Source organism: Eptatretus burgeri, chromosome 7, assembly GCF_056783735.1.
Source record: "Eptatretus burgeri isolate ZD-2024b chromosome 7, Ebu_testis_v1, whole genome shotgun sequence".
In the NCBI taxonomy this organism is placed as follows: domain Eukaryota; kingdom Metazoa; phylum Chordata; class Myxini; order Myxiniformes; family Myxinidae; genus Eptatretus; species Eptatretus burgeri.
Window position 1 is genome coordinate 24,222,055 of NC_140967.1, and position 17,302 is coordinate 24,239,356.

General features: G+C 41.7%; 1 protein-coding gene across 3 annotated transcripts in view; it reads left to right on the forward strand.

Moving 5' to 3' along the window:
* The window catches only part of AVEN (apoptosis and caspase activation inhibitor), a 105,733-nt gene that overhangs the window by 86,314 nt on the left and 2,117 nt on the right, over nucleotides 1-17,302 (forward strand). For all 3 annotated transcript variants that reach the window (XM_085887715.1, XM_085887716.1, XM_085887717.1), the window contains exon 6: nucleotides 5,295-5,736. In XM_085887715.1, the coding sequence (XP_085743841.1) occupies nucleotides 5,295-5,736 (442 nt within the window). The remainder of the gene's footprint in view (nucleotides 1-5,294; nucleotides 5,737-17,302) is intronic.

A 17,302-nucleotide genomic window follows, 5' to 3' on the forward strand; every position in this document is an offset into this window, starting at 1 on the left:
TTACCCTAAAACCTTCAAACATCTTCTCCAGAACGGCTGGTCAGATCAGGGGAAACTTCACATACAAATTGCTCACGAGTAGTGAATATAAGTTTGTTAATTTTGAATTGATAGGTTGCATGGTTTGGCAACCATGTTGGATTCAAGAAAAATATTAAATAATGTTTTCTCTGGAATCACATAACCTAACAAAGCAAAAATTGGCAGCTATCATCTTCCATCATGTCTGCATACATAGTAAAAATTATGACGCCAAAAGTCACATGGTTTGGTGGCCATCTTTGATAGAAAAACGTACCTTATCCGATTAACACGAAACTTCACACACATATTCCACTGCAGGATTGGAGGCAGAATGTAAATTTGTGATGTCATAGGTCACATGGTTCGTCAGCCATCTTGGATTGAAAATTAATAAATTTAAAAAATCTTCTTCTCCAGAACGGCTGGACAGATTGAGGCAAAATTTTACACATTCCCCATGACATCCTTTCACAAGTTTGTTAATTTCTTATTGATCGGTCACATGGCTGGCGGCCATATTGAATTGACCTTAAAAACTTCAAACATCTCCAGAACGGCTGGTCAGATCAAGGGGAAACTTCACAAATGTATTGCACACGACTAGTGAATATAATTTTGTTAATTTCTAATTGATAGGTCACATGGTTTGGCAGCCATGTTGGATTGAAGAATTATATTAAATAATGTTTTCTCTGTAACCACATAACCTATCGAAGCGAAACTTGGCTACTATAATCTACACCCATGCCTGTATATACGTTAAAAATTATGACGTCACATGTCACATGGTTTGGCGGCCATCTTGGATAGAAAAACACACCTTGTCCAATAAACACGAAACTTCTCAAACATGTTCCACTACACGATTGGAAGCAGAATATAAATTTATGATGTCATAGATCACATGGTTTATCAGCCATCTTGGATTGAAAATTAATAAATTTAAAAAATCTTCTTCTCCAGAACAGCTGGACAGATTGAGGCAAAAATTCACACACACTTTCCCCAAGACATCCTTTCACAAGCTTGTTAATTTCTAATTGATAGGTCACATGGTTTGGCATCCTATTGAATTTACCCTAAAACCCTCAAACATCTTTTTCTCCAGAACGGTGAGACAGATCAAGGGGAAACTTCACAAACATATTGCACACAAGCAGTGAATACAAGTTTGTTAATTTCTAATTGATAGGTCACATGGTTTGGCAGCCATGTTGTATTGAAGGATAAATATTAATGTTTATTCTGGAACCGATGCTTCTATATATGCGAAACTTCACAATTATAATTTAGCCGACATGTGAAACGTGGGTTTAAAATTTCAACCCGATCAGCCACACGGTTTGGCAACCAGAATTATTTAATTATTTGAATCTGAGAACTTTTAGATTTTTGTTTTTTTTCCAGAAGGCTCACTTAGCTGCACGTGAATGTGTTTGAGGGTACAGGAATAGCAATTCAATTAATACCGACAATGTCCCCATGAAAAAGGGCTAACTGCATACATAAGAACACTTTGTGCTATCTGGTTCGTAACTAGTCTGTCCCACAGCAAGGTTGCATTTGTATCACTATTAAATAATGTTTTCTCTGCAACCACTTATCCTATCAAAGGGAAACTTTGCGACTCATATAAGTCTCATGTTGTATCAAAGGCGGACGTCTGGGTACCCGGTCATCACTGCCAGCGGTTATAAAGTGGCAGTTCTAGTTATTATTATTTTGATAGAGATTGCATAAGATTAGGTAAAGGAAAGGTTGAAGAAATGATTGTGAGGTGACTGGTGAATTTGGATCGGTAAATGCAGAGGGTGGAAACAGATCACGTGGGTAACGGAAAGTGTCTCGTTAAAAGTGAATTTATTGATTATTATTATTAATTATTATTATTTTTTTAATGAGCATTGTATGAGATTAGGTGAAGGAAAGGTTTAAGTGAAATCGTGGAGTTGTATGGTGAATTTGGAACGGTAAACACAGAGTGAAGCTGATGGATCAACGAAAAGTAACAGGAAGAGGGTAGACATGTGATTTCAGGTGTACAGTAAGGTCTACCACTTTTGCAAAAGTAGTTGCTGGAATGAAGCACTATGTGCCTATCGATTCCACAAGTGAAGTTAGGTGATAGACCAAAGTTTGAAAATTTTCCCGCCTTTTTTGACCGCGGGCCACCATTTTGAAATTTCAGGAAAAATCCATATTTTTAGAAATAATATTGATTTTTTTTGAATATTTAAAAATATATATATTTCTCTGTGTTTAGATGGCCGAATGCACTTCAGTAGGCACCTGTATGATAGTAAGTACCCGTAAATATTATTCACAACTTGTCCCAACATTTTGAGAAAGGGTTGCCATTTTGGAATTTCACTGAAAATCCCATATTTTGACAATTATTGCATGGCACATTGTTAGGCATTTTCAGAATATCAGTAGTCGCGTTTTAATAAAGACATTATTAATGACAAATGAGAGCATGATCAATTAATTATGAGAACAACCAAATATGTTTTAAGTGACATGGTTTTCATACATGACAACATAACAATCTAGCAAACAAGCAACCACACAGATATCTTATAGAGAACATCGTGTTTTTTTTTGTATAGTCTGGGTAAAGCTTCCTGTGCTCTTCCACGCACTGTAGCAATGCTTGACGTTGTTTCTCATCATTGCACATATGAATAAAGTCAGACACTAGCTTAATTCCTCTTTCAGCTAGATCATTTACGACACGTAAAGAATTAGCACTTTCGCAAAATTTCCTGTAACTCGCGAACTTGTCCCACATAGCCAAAGGAGCCCTGACCATTGGTCAGTCAAGGTTTATCTGCAAGTACACAAAGAATTAAAAAATTTATATTTCATTAGATATACACAAAATATACGATTTTCACAGAATTTCCAAAATGGCAACCCCTTCTCAAAATGTTGGGACAAGTTCTGAATAATATTTACGGGTACTTACTATCATACTGGTGCCTACTGAAGTGCATTCGGCCATCTAAACACAGAGAAATATATATTTAAAAATATTCAAAAATCAATATTATTTCCAAAAATATGGATTTTTCCTGAAATTTCAAAATGGCGACCCGTGGTCAAAAAAGGCGGGAAAATTTTCAAACTTTGGTCGATCACCTGACTTCACTAGTGGAATCGATAGGCACATAGTGCTTCATTCCAGCAACTACTTTTGCAAATGTGGTACACCCTAGTGTACAGTTAGGAAGGATACAAGGAAAATTATTATCATTTTTGAAGATTTGGTAAGATTGGAGAATGGAAGGTTGTAAGAAGAAATCGTAAAGGTCATGGTGAGAGTGTGTCAGCTCAAATAGAAGAAAGATAGTGTGTTTGCAGAAGGAGGAAGAAGAAGAAGAAGAAGAAGAAGAAGAAGAAGAAGAAGAAGGATCGGTACTCGTGGGTATGGCGGGAGAAAGGGTTGTTGTTGTTTTTGTAATTTTTTTAAGATAAGAAACAGTGTGTGTAGTTGGGAGGGATAGATGGGTGGCATTCGGAAAAGTGGGGAAAATAGGAATTGATGGTAATAGGGAGAGAATACAAATAAACGATTGTACAAATAATAGAATAGAATACAAATAAATGATTGCAAAGGACAAATAAACAAATAAAGACAGGAAGGACGAGGAGGCCTCAAGGAGCCCGATAAGGCAAGCTTGACGAAAACTCACAAAATAGCACGATTTTTTCAACAAAATCGAACTATTAACACAGTAAACATATAGGTGAGAAAATGAACAGTTAAAACATGACAAATAACGACCGGAAACTTAACTTTGAGAAAGTCGGCAGAGACCCCTGAGAGAACTAGCCGTTGCTTCAAACCCAAAACCGGAAGATCCACAGCTTTCCCTTATTACTCCGACATCGTCGCCTCTGCTTGACTATCAAAACCAACAAAAATTATGAGACTCTTCTTCCGGCGAGATGTCTCTCATGCCATTTCATTCTTCTGTTGTTGTACTTTTAACACATGCCAGAGGGATCAATCGTTGCTCGCCTTCCTGGTTTTGCCATTGAAGCTCAAGACACCCAATCCTTTGGCAATGAAACTTTCCATGATTTCCTACAATTACCCCATGGCCGTCCAGTTGGCGCGTTGGAAAAATTGGCATGGCTTAAGCCTTTATCACAAAGGAAAATGGCTATATTGAGAAATGAGTTGCTGCTTTTGTTGGGAAACATGTATGGAAGCTATATGATGTTGTCAAGGCATAGCCCCTGCTTTGTGAGATAGAGCAAATGCATGTGAGTTGTTAGGGTTACATACAAAACCATGTATTGATTATCATTTTAAGACCGAAACATAAGGATAACTAGAACGACACTCGGTAGAGCGAATACCTCCGTCAGGCTGAACAATTTACGTTTTGTATCCCACTGATAGGTCGGCTCTGCATCCGAACCTTAACCATGATCTCATCAGCTTGTTATTGTCACCTACCCAATTCATTAACCATATCAACTCATTCACAATGTTTTGTCGTGATGCGTCCATAACTTTTTAAAATATCATGGTCTATTTCATTTTGGCCCCATCTCTCAATGGTGAAGAATCACTCGGAAAAAAAAAATAATCGTATCCAAATCTTCACCAAAATCGAATCAATTCGTCATTGTCACACCCCAATCCTGTCCACGAAATTTCATCCGAACCCCTCCATAACTTTTTGACATATCCTGCTCACAGAGAAACAGACAAGCAGGGGTGAAAAATAACCTCTGTCAACCTTTGGTGGCGGAGGTAAAGAGGCCAAAAAACATCACTGGAACCAATTGCAAGGGTCCAAGTTACTGATAATATTTATTTATTCCTGCTAAGTGGAAATGCAATTACATGCATGGAAAGTATTCCTGTTAAATGAGTCCTTAGGCCCCAATGCAGTTAAAGGGGTGGGGGATGGCCACTTGGTCACCTGCCACCCTTTCCTTTGATATTCTCCTTAAAAAAAAAAAAAAAAATTGAAACTGATGTGTTCTGCTCTTTGTATAATGTGAATAACTCATGGAAAAATAAACAGGTTATGAACCTTTGATTTTGCATCATAAGATGAGCGAATATATTCATTCAAACAAACCCTTGAAATCAAAGGAAAAGTGATTCTGGATGAATATTTCCTCCTTCATTCGTCCTTCATGGACATGCGGGAATCGGTATGGTTGCAACTCTAACATAAAAAGGAATTTGTATTAAAAATAGTAACAGTTTTGATGTTCTGTTGACATTTCTCTCGCATCCCTTGCAGTCTGCAGCACCTACTGAACTCAAAAAATTCTCACTCTTTGATGCGCCAAGGTTAGCGCTCAGCAAACCTGCCAAGTTTGAATTCTTCCTCAATGCGGAAACAAAAGCTGAGGACCCTTCATCACCATCGTCCTCATCATTGTCTTTTGGACCGAAGAGAGACTCCACTGCAGCACTTGCCTCTTTCTCTGGGGATTCGACTCAGAAGGACGATGCTTTTGAGATCCCCCAACCCACAACAGAAGGCACCGTGGAGCCACAAGGAACTGCGAGGGAAAATGGCAGTCCCTTGAAAACACCAGAAAAGGTGGATGAAGAGCTGGAGCTTTTGTTGTCCATTGAGGAACCTGCTGCACTGTATACCGAGTTAACAAACATGTCGCTGAATCCTTTGCAATCTGATTCTTCTGAAATCATTCAAGCAGGAGCTGCCTCAAAAACGGGTATGTAATGTACAAACTCATTGTGAAAATATGTCAGGGATTGAGGTTTGAATTTTACTGTATTTCTTTTAAATCATATATTTTACTAGATATATTTTCAATGATTTGTTTTACTGTATTTTACCTCACCTGGACTTTAGTCAGGTGAACTAATGCAATCGAGCAGTGTCTGTAGGTGAGTGAGTGAGTGAGTGGGTGGGTAAGTGAGTTAGTCCATAAACACTTCAGTCATCGCTTGAACCAAACACATGATTTTGATAAACTTTGACAACAACCTTCATCACCCATGATGTACCAAAGTGTATCAACCATACAACAATCTGCACTCATTGAAGGGGTCTATGGGGAGGGGGGGTGGGCGTTTTAGAAGAGGTTCACCACCCAAAATATGTGTTTGCTCTCTTCTCCATAATTACACACACAATTTCAATGAAACTTGACCACAACCTTCATCACCCGTGATGTACCAAAGTTTGTTCATGGCGTTAAAAAAAAAAATCAGGGTCTAAGTTGGTCTGCGGGGAGTTTGAGTGACTGCTGCTCCTGATCCAGGTGAGCTTCAGAATGTGAGGTCCATTTTTTTAAAATAAAGATTAATTTTACTGGATTTATTTGTAATGATTTATGACCTCTGCCACTGAAGGTGAAGGAGGTTATGTTTTCACCCCTTTCTGTCTGTCTGTCTGTCTGTCTGTCTCTTTGTGTGCAGGATATCTCAAAAAGTTGTGGACAGGTTGTGTGTGTGACAAGGACGAACTGATTAGATTTTGGTGAAGATCCAGGTCTGGATCCAACGACGAGAATTTTTAAAGCAATTCTTCACCATTGAGAGAAAGGGCCAAAATGATATATAGCACAATCTCTCAAAAAGTTGTTGACTGATTCAGAAGAAACTTGGTGGACATGTTGAGTGTGTGACAAGGAAGTTGTGATTCGATTTTGGTGAAGATCTGAATCTGGATCCAGATCTGATAAGTTTTTTCAGTGATTCTTCACCATTGAGAGATGGAGCCAAAAATGATATGTAGCACAATATCTCAAAAAGTTGTGGACGGATTCGTCTGAAACCTGGTGGACATGTTGGGTGTGTGACAAGGACGAATTGATTCGATTTGGGTGAAGATCCGAATCCGGATCTTCTTTGATTACGAAATTAAATACGAGAATTATTTAATTTTTGAAGTGATTCTTCACGATTAAGACACAGAGCCAAAAACGATATATAGCATGATATTTCAAAAATGTATTTGGCCTGACATGTTGGCGTGGATCAGGCATTACGAGGCGGAGGTATGTGCCCTACTGAGTGACCTAGTTTTTTTGTTGTATTAAAAAAAAACGATTTATATCACTGGATTTATTTGCAATGGTGCGCTGTATTTTACTGGATTTATTTTACTTGGTTTATTTTAAATTATTTATTTTACTGGATCACCCATATATTACTAAAACTCTCATCGTGTGTGTGTGTGTGTGTGTGTGTGTGTGTGTGTGTGTGTGTGTGTGTGTGTGTGTGTGTGTGTGTGTGTGTGTGTGTGTGTGTGTGTGTGTGTGTGTGTGTGTGTGTGTGTGTGTGTGTGTGTATATATATATATATGTATATATATGTATACGTATGTTCCCAAAATACAGCCAAAACGGTACACTATAGTGCAAAAATTTTTGGCCCACCTTACTCAGCATTCTCCTGCGATGTGCAGTATCAGGTTCCGTTCAAATCGGGCAACGAAAAAATTATTAAAAAATCAATTCCCGATTCAGTCAAGTACTCTTCGGGAGAATTTGATCAATGCGAACAACCTCAGCGGTATAATTCGCTGGAGCTATCTTTTTTGTTGTTGAAATGATTTATTTATCAACCGCTGTCACAACAGGAACCCAACGGGTTCACGGGTCGTCTAGTTATTAATTAAAAGTCATTAAGTTGTGAATTGATAATAAAAAGAGAAATAATTCTTAATGTGATTATGGAGGCATACTTTTTCTTGAGGAAGGTGTAATTAGCAAATTTTATCTCCCTTTTCTTATTAACCTGATTCCAATATGTTATTTTCCTTCAAAATATAAAGTTCTTCCTCGGAAATGTATATGATCCAGTAAAGACTGGTCCATGATGTTTGATCAGCTGTATTTTACCCTTGGTCACATGATCACGTTGTTATTTGTGTTGCACTTTTATTATTATGTTTTTAATTTGTGCTTTGTTTTCTTTTCTGCGTTCAGTCCACATTTTCCACTCCACCCTTCTTCCAGTGTGTTAACGTATCACCCTCTGCCATTTACCTCTTCCATGAGCCGTAACTTGTGTACAGGGGATTTTTTTCTACTTTGCTAATTGCGTTATTGAGTTGTTTCTTTCAACTTCATTATTATTGAAACATGCATGGGAAGGAGTGTTGACCGCCCCTCCGACCCATCTCCTTTTGTATTTGTGCTTATGTAAATGCTGTCATCACTGATAAGAGATTGAAATCAAATACTGGAAATCAATGTTTGCTTGGAATGTGATGCCGATCACCAACAAGGCTGCAACTAGCAAAGGCCTGGTTTAAAATGGCCATTCTTTTTCTGTTCTACAATGGCCGTAAGGATGTCACGTGAAGATCCTTGGCGAATGACCACTGATGAATACCGTTTTCAGTCACTTGACTATTGCTGCTCATGTGCCAAATGGCGAGGAATTCCCCGAAGCACCGGTTCCACAAGTCAGATTAAATGAAGCGGAGCCCTCCCTCCCTCCTTAAATGTTCATGCATCGACTTTCCCGAATAGATTCCTTTACTCAACGCTCGAACCACTTATTTTCTCCGTCCAATATCACCATATAGTTAGTGCCCTATGTATGGCTGGTAAACGATAGAGGAGAATACACCGCAGAGTCTGGAATACTTTATACAAGGCTCGGAGTACAATGTTGACACATCCAGCTTTTCAGTGACTTGTGTGTCTCCCCAATGTAATAATTCTTGCAATCCACCTGATCACATCTTATCCCATACACCATCATGCGTTTCTTTTCCTTCGGGGTCTGCTGCACGCACGCACGCACGCACGCACGCACACACACACACACACACACACACACACACACACACACACACACACACACACACACACACACACACACACACACACACACACACACACACACACACACACACACACACCTGTTGTTGGCTCAAGGTGTTATGGAGCTTGAAAGCAGTGAATATCCCAAATCATGAGAAGGATCTTTTTACTTTGGATGCTAAGCCTGCAACTTATGGTATGGTGCCCAAGGTACTTCTTTCTTTGCTGATTTGGATGATGAACTTTTGTGCCCGTTTAGGGCAGAGCCAAGAGAAGGCAGAGGGTGCAAAAGGAGGCGGTAGAATAAAGAGAGGTCACAAATCCGGTTTGCGATGTGAAAGTCACAGGCCTAGACACTCGGCTTCATCACGTGAGATCCCAATGATTTTGAAGGCCTTGCTTTCCATAGCATCAAGGGAGAGCAAGAAGATGTGAGATAGGGATGCCAGCCTCAAGGGGAGAGCAGTAGCTGAATATGAAGGTCTTGTGGATTGTCAAAAGTTCAGATTAGCCAAGGAAAGACCTTGCACAATGGAGGATGCCCATTCGGCAGCTGGCTTTGGAGGCCATCTTGGAAATATGGTTTGCCAAAAAAAAAACCACATCGTGGCTGATGGTGAATTCCAAAAGTTTGAGTGACGTAACCTCTTCAGGTGGTTTGTTTAGGAAGTAGATGGGAGGATTTGCCAGACAGTCCTTACAGAGAGACAGGCTGAGTGTATCGGTTTGCCAGGGTTGAAACACATATTCCAAGTGGTGGAATAACTTCTGATTTTATCAAGGTCTGCAGAGAAGGAAGAGGAGGCTGCTTGCCTGTCTGAAGGATGAGAAATGTTACGGTAGAGGGTGGAATTCCGAGCAAACATTGATTTCCAGTCTTTGATTTGAATCTTTTATATCATTTTGTCCGACGGCATGAATGATAATTTCCTTCAGTCTACTGTCATGACTGTACGTAGTTTGTGGATGTGCCATGTGGGTTACGTCATAACAGATCGAGAGTAGAAGCCACTTGTCCCATTGATCCCATTGGCCTTCTTCCCGACCTTTCCTTTTTTTTTTTGGTTCTATTCCTCAAAAAGGGGTATCCCACCATGCCCTTGAGACCAGCAGAGTGATACTGGAAGATGGGGTTTGTTTGTTCCGGCGGGTATGCTTATGGCCCACCGTAATAAAAGGACCTGGGTGGGGGTGAGAGATGACCAGCAAGGAAGGAGAGGGCGTGACTGAAAAAGCTTTCCCTTCACATCGTTTCACCATTGTGGTCTGATCCCATTGGCCCCCAGTTTAGGGAGGAGGCGACAGAAGAGCTGTGCAAGGTTCGAGAACATCTGTTCGGCTGCCAGAGAGCTCACACATAGAGAGCATCCAAACGGGCTGGGTGGCACCATTTTCTGTTGATCCGGGTTTTCTTTTCTTTTCTTTTGCTTCCCCCTAGACGATTATTTTCTTCCTCCGACCCTCTTCTTCCCTTTGGCTGTGTCAGGATGCATGGCTAAAGAGGGACATTTCCTTTATAAATCTACTGTATGTGTTTCATGTTGTTTCGAGTTGACATGCCACACGGAAGTAGCAGGTAATTTGTACCTCGTGCATGTAATAAATATATTTGGAAACATTTTTAGTGGTTTTTAGGAGATGCAGTGGAGCAGTTACTAAGAGGTTATGAGTTATGCTTTAGAGCAGTTACTAAAGGGTGACTCGGGGCACAGTTGATCACATAGAAAATCTATCAAGATAATAGTTTCTGTATTTGATTGACAGCTCGATTCAGTTGGGAGCATAATAGACGTGCTGGTTAATGCATGTGCAAGCTGTCAGGTAAGGTGTGCATGCTTTACTGCATTTTATTTAACAGAATGTCATGTGCATTATGAATATATGATAATACATGAAAGCCTCTAACAGGAAAGTTAGAAAGCTTAAATAATGAAGTTTCATTGTAATGTCTGAGGTTCTGGATCAACTGATCTCCGGTTCCGGGTTTGGAGCGACGAGGTCTCCTTAGGAACTCTCTGCTGACGTTCTCAAAGTTAAGTTTCCGGTCGTTATTTGTCCCGTTTTAACTGTTTAATTTTCTCACCTACATGCTACTGTGTGTTCCTAATTCGGTTTTGTTTCAAAAATCGTGCTATTTTGTGAGTTTTTTTTGTCGACGTTCTTACCGGGTGTTTGAGGCCTAGGCCTTGGCTAGGCTCCCTCCAAGGCCTAGCCTCCCTCTCACCTCTCTCAAAAATTCCCCCCTCACTCATCCTTCTCAAAGTTGCCCCCCCCTCTCATCTACCAAGCTGCCTCCCTCCACTGCCCTCTCACCTCCATCTCTTCACTCCACCTCCTCAAAATCCTCAACTGCCTTCTTCCCCCTCTCTTGTTCCCCCTCTCCCCCAGCACCAGAGCCTTTTCTACTCGTCATTCGGCCCCTCCCCAAGCTATTCTGCAATCCCCCACACTCTTTCAACAACCCTCCTTACCTCCCCCCCTCGTCCCTTGTCCAACCCTCCCCCTCCCTCCACCCCCTGCAACCAAAGCCTCCTCCTCTACCTCTTCATTAAAAGTGTGGACCTCAAATATCCGGGGCCTTCGCTCAAACCTTTCAGATCTTTCCATACAGGCTGCCACTGACAACCAGACATTATCTGCCTAACAGAAACTTTCCTCTCCCAAGACGTGTCTGACTCCCAAGTATCTCTCCCCGGTTACTCCCTCTTACGGTATGACTGACCTGATCCTCGTCCTGGTGGAGGTGTTGCTCTCTTCATCAAAGACTCTATTCCTCACTCTCCATGCACTGCTCTCACTCCCCCACACCCCCAGGAATACCTCTGGCTACGGCTTCCCTCCACTCCCACCTCTTGTTTATATATGTACTGTACCGTCCACCTCACAGTGATGACTCCATCAACACCTCACTCTCCGAAAACATGGACCATCTTCTATCTTCTCAACCAAACTCTCTCTTCCTCATATGTGGTGACTTCAATTGTCATCATGCCAGTTGGCTCGGTGTGGGTACCTCTCTCACCTGTCATGGCATCTCAGCAAATGCTTTCTGCGACTCATTGGGACTGACTCAATCGGTAAACTTCCCGACCCGGATCTCAACCAATGGTACTCCATCTCTTCTGGATCTGATTTTGACAAATTTCCCTGACAATATCTGCTGCTCTTCCTTCGCTCCAATCGGTTCTTCTGACCACGTCCTTGTCAAAGTGTACTTCTCTCTGGCTGTTATCAGAGAACCACCTCACTGCCGTCGAGTCTGGCATTTCACTCAAGCCATCTGGCAGGGTCTCCTAGCAGCCATCAAACTTACAGACTGGTCTCCTATCACTACTTTATCAAACATCAACTCATCCTGGGAATTCTTTCAAAGAAACTTGCTCTCCCTCATGCACAGATTTATCCCCTCTCGTGTTCAGTTGTCCTACCCTTCCTCCCGCCCTTGGTTTACTGAAGCTTGTGGCGAGGCAGTTGTCCTGAAACAACTTGCCTTTGCCTCATGGAAAGCAAACCCAACTGAGGGCAATCTCAGTTCTTTCCACAAAGCTCGGAACAAGTGTGTATCTACCCTCAGGAGAGCCAGAAAACAACATCTTTCTCATCTCAAGTCTGAACTCTCAAACCTCTCTCCCTCCTCAAAATCCTGGTGGCGTTTAATCAAATCGGTTTCTGGTGTATGTTCCCCCTCCATCCTTTCCCTTACCTCAAATGGCCGCACTGCTGATACCGCACGTGATAAAGCTGAATGTCTAAACTCGGTGTTTGCAGCTAAATCTTGTGTCCTAAACCCATCGCTTTCTCTGCCCACCTTACCCAGTCGCACCCAACTGTCCCTGGACTCTGTGTCCTTTTCTCCTGACAAGGTGGAGAGCTTGCTTTCAAACCTCGACTCAGATTCTGCAACCGATCCAGACGGCATCAGCCCACGTGTCCTCAAAGCCTGCTCTTCTGCTCTTGCTCACCCTCTCTCTGTTCTAGTCATGCTCTCATTTGCTCAAGGTCATCTGCCATCTGCTTGGAAATCTACTAACATCACTGCCCTGCATAAAAAAGGTGCAAAAACAGATCCCTGCAACTACAGACCAATCAGCCTTCTCCCAATCATCAGCAAGGTTATGGAATCCATCATCGCTTCAGACATGAAATCCTTCCTCTTCTCCAATGGCTTGATTTCCGATCATCAATTTGGTTTCAGACCAGGTCACTCTACCCTGGATATGCTGCTTCTGCTCTCCCATCAATGGATGGAGGTCCTCAATGCCAGACAGGAAATCCGAGCCGTATCCCTGGACATATCACATGCTTTTGACACAGTCTGACACCCGGCCCTACTCACCAAACTCTCTTCCCATGGTATTCAAGGCCATCTCCACTCATGGCTCGCAGACTTCCTCTCCTGTCACAGTCAATGTGTGGCCCTAAATGGAGTTCTTTCATCCCCTCTTCCTGTCCAGGCTGGAGTTCCTCAAGGTAGCGTTCTGGGCCCTGTTCTTTTTATGGTTTTCATCAATGATCTCTCTGACTCTCTGGAAAAACCTCTATATCTCTTTGCTGATGACTCCACCCTCTGCCGTACCATCTGTCATCCCTCAGACCGGCAAGCAGCAGCTTCTTCGCTCAGTGCAGATCTGGGTAAAATCACAAACTGGTCCAACACGTGGAACATGTCTTTCAATCCAGACAAATCTCACACTCTCACTATTTCTCTTCGAAAGGACCGTTTAGAAACCCCCCCCCCCATCCACTTTCTCAACAATCCTCTGGAAGAAGTCTTTTCTTTCAAGCTTCTGGGTCTCACTATCTACCATGACCTTTCCTGGGAAAGTCACATTTCCAACCTCCCCTCAAAAGCCAGTCGCCGACTGGGAATCCTCCGTCGTGCAAAGTCCTTCCTCGGTCCTCTTGAGCTCCTGACCACTTACAAAGCTTTTGTCCATAGCCTGATGGAGTACTGCTCTCCCCTCTGGGCTGGTGCTCCTACCTCCCACCTTTCTCGGCTTCACGCTGTAGAAACCAGGGCATTTAGGATCATCGGCATCTCCTGCAATGAAGCTGAGTCTTTGGGCCTCTCACTCAATCACCGCAGGTTGGTCGATGGTCTTTCTGTCCTCTACCGTCTCCTCTCCAGCCTTGCCCCCCCTGCTCTCTCTGCGATTTGTCCCCACCACATTTCCACAGGGCGCTCAAGGTCCCCTAACAACCCCCTTCTGGTAAAACTATCAAAATCACCGATCGCTGCTCACCTTCACTCTTTCATTCCTCTTTTTTTTCCCGCCTTTGGAATAAACTCCCTCACTCTATTCTTTCCCATTCTTCCCTCCAGGCTTTCAAAACAGCTGTTCACCACCACCTCTTATCATCCCCCATCCAAATCCTCGATCTTTTCTACCCCCGATAATCCACCCAAGCCCACTTCCTTCAATTCCCCTGCTTTCCTTCCTGAAAGTCCCTGTGATGTCCATCTTCTCTTCCCCATGTTCCCCATCCCATCCCCATCCCTTTCCCTTCCACCGATCTCCTAATGTGTCTGTTCCCCACTGTTTTGTCCCTCCCACTCCCGCCCCTCTTGTCTCATGCCCCCTTTCTGTGCATTGTGTGTTAGCTCTCATATGAGCCTCGACAAGGTATACAAAAAAACAAACAAAAAAAAAACTGATGTAGACACATCACGGCTATGGACCCACCATTTGGAGAGGTTCTGTGCTGAAAGGGTCAAAACCCATATCAAACTGGAGCGTTCATAGAACACGTTACCCTATACGATGTTCAAGTTTATGCAATACTTCAGTTTAAACAAAAGAATGATTTTAAAGATCGTTTTAAAAAAATTCCAGAAAGTTATTGGTATTTAAGCAGTCTTATGAACCACCCTTAAACACCATCTTATTTAACATGTCCATGTGCTGTAAAATTGGAGGTTCTTTGAAGTGATAAAAAGGTGATTTGTGTTCGCCATTGCTGAGTATATAATTAAATTTAAATAAAATAAAGATTTTCAACGTTGTAGAAAAAAATGAATTCTGCAATTTACCGCCATTGACATTGTCTATTACACCACCCTATCTAACATGTTCCATTCGTTCTTCGTGCCTGTTGTTTGTGTCCTTTATGATGTCCTTAAAAAAATAGTAATTTCCTGTTTGGAATGCTTTTCAATTTTGTTTGACCGTCAAACAGGCAGACAGAGCAAAAATAAAATTATCTCCCTTCTCTCTGCGCATGTGGGATTGGAAAGAATTCAGAGACAAAGTACGGTTAAACTTACAGGTTAAGTTTCTTAGTTTTGGTAAACAACTATTTTGAGGCTCGCAATAAAGATAAAGTTAAGTAATGTATTGCGTGTATTAATAATTGTCATTCACAACATCCTTAAATATCAACATAATTCCTTAAATCGGAATAGCCGTTCATGTTCAATAAATGATTAGACTTGTGAGGAACAGAAATAAAAAAACGGGATGTGCGCATTTTAATAATTATTAAGAGTTATCAATAAATTATTGTTACCAGTTTGTGAGCTTGCCTTCTCTCTTTCTCTCTCTCTCCCTTGGCTGGAGAGCCATTGTGGATAAATGTTGGCGAGCATATGGAGCTGGAGGTCACATGACCATTCATTCATGATATAACCAATCAATCGGACCGTTCAGTTGCATCCTTGGGTTAAATCGCTACATGTGACTGGTCTATTAAGGCCCAGACATATCACAGTGTTGTTAGTATTTTAAGTCAGCATGGTTTGTATGTTCGCGTAGGTTAGAACACTTTTTTGAAACCAGGGATCCATTATTATGAAGTTGTCCTGTTCTTATCTATGATATGAGCGTTGGTCTTGTAGACAAAGGGAGGTGCAGTGGTGAGAAAAAGTTTGTGAACCCTTTGGAATTTTCTGCATACATTTGACCTAAAATCTAATCAGATCTTCATCTAAGAATTACAAACACTGGACAACAAATATTTTGTTACTGGGGTAGAAACATATGTTCGAGACGATATTGAGTATGCCGATTCTGAATCTGGTCAGAATTTTCACAGCACATCAGGATTTTGACTACATATTTGAAATCAGCAGCCTAGATCTAGCCAATAACACCTGCATTTCCCTTAGCAGCAGACGAAAAGTTGTTTTTGTTGTTGCCCAGTGTAATAGATAAAGCAAATCTGGTTAAACAAATATCACAAAAAAAAATCTACTTTGTCATTCATTTATTGAGCAAAATGATCCAAGATTCATCGGCTTTGTACGAAAAAGTACGTGAATCTCTCCATTCAGTAACTGGTGGCACCCCCTTGAGCAGCAATAACTTCAACCAAATGTTTCCGGTAACTCTTGATCAGTCCTCCACATCGGCTTGGAGGAATTTTGGCTCATTCCTTCTTACAGAACTGCTTCATTTCAGAGATATTTGTAGGCTTTCTTGCACGAATTGCTCACTTATGTTCTGCCACAACATTTAAATTGGGTGAAGGTCTGGACTTTGACTTGGCCATTCCAAAACTCCAAATCTCTTCTGCTTCAGCCATTCTGTTGGAGATTTACTTGTGTGTTTCGGATCATTGTCCTGCTGCATGACCCACTTTCTGTTAAGCTTCAGCTCACAGACGGATGCCCTGACATTCTCCTGTGGAATTTTCTGGTACAATCCGGAATTCATGGTTCCATCAATGATGGCAAGCCGTCCAGGTCCTGAGGCAGCAAAGCAGCCCAAAGCCATGATACTCCCACCACCATGCTTCACGGTTGGGATGAGGTTCTTGTGTTAGAATGCAGTGTTTAGTTTTCCACAAACATAATGTTTCTCATTTAAGCCCAAAAATTCCACTTTCGACTCTTCTGTCCACAGAACATTCTTCCAATCGCCTTCTGGATCATCCAAGTGGTCTTTGGAAAACTTGAGATGGGTGGCAATGTTCTTCTTAGAGAGCAGTGAATTCCTCCTTGCTATCCTCCCATGAACACCATTCTTGTTCAGTGTTTTCCTGATAGTGGACAATGCAAGAGAGGCCCACAGATTCTTAGATGTTACCCTGGGATTCTTTGTGACCTGGATTATTGTACGCCTTGCTCTTGGAATGATTTTTGTTGGACGACCACTCCTGGAAAGAGTAACAATGGCATTGGATTTTCTCCTTTTGTACATTATCTGCCTGAGAGTAGATTGCCAGAGCACACCACCTTTAGAAATGGTTTTGTAACCCTTTCCAGACCGATGAGCATCAACAACCCTTTTTCTGAGGTCCTCAGAAGTCTCTTTTGATTGGGGCATGACTTGCTTCCACAAACCTGTGTGGGTGAAGACCAGACTCTGATGGTGATGAACAAAGTCTGTTTTTCATAGAAGGCAGGGCCACCCAAACTCACTCCTGATTGTCATCCCATTGATTTAAACACCTGACTTGTAATTACCCCCTTAATTGAGCTGATTAACCAAGAAGTTCACTCTTTCTGACAGAAATTGAAGGTTGGATCATTTTGCTCAAAAATAAATGAAAAAGTATC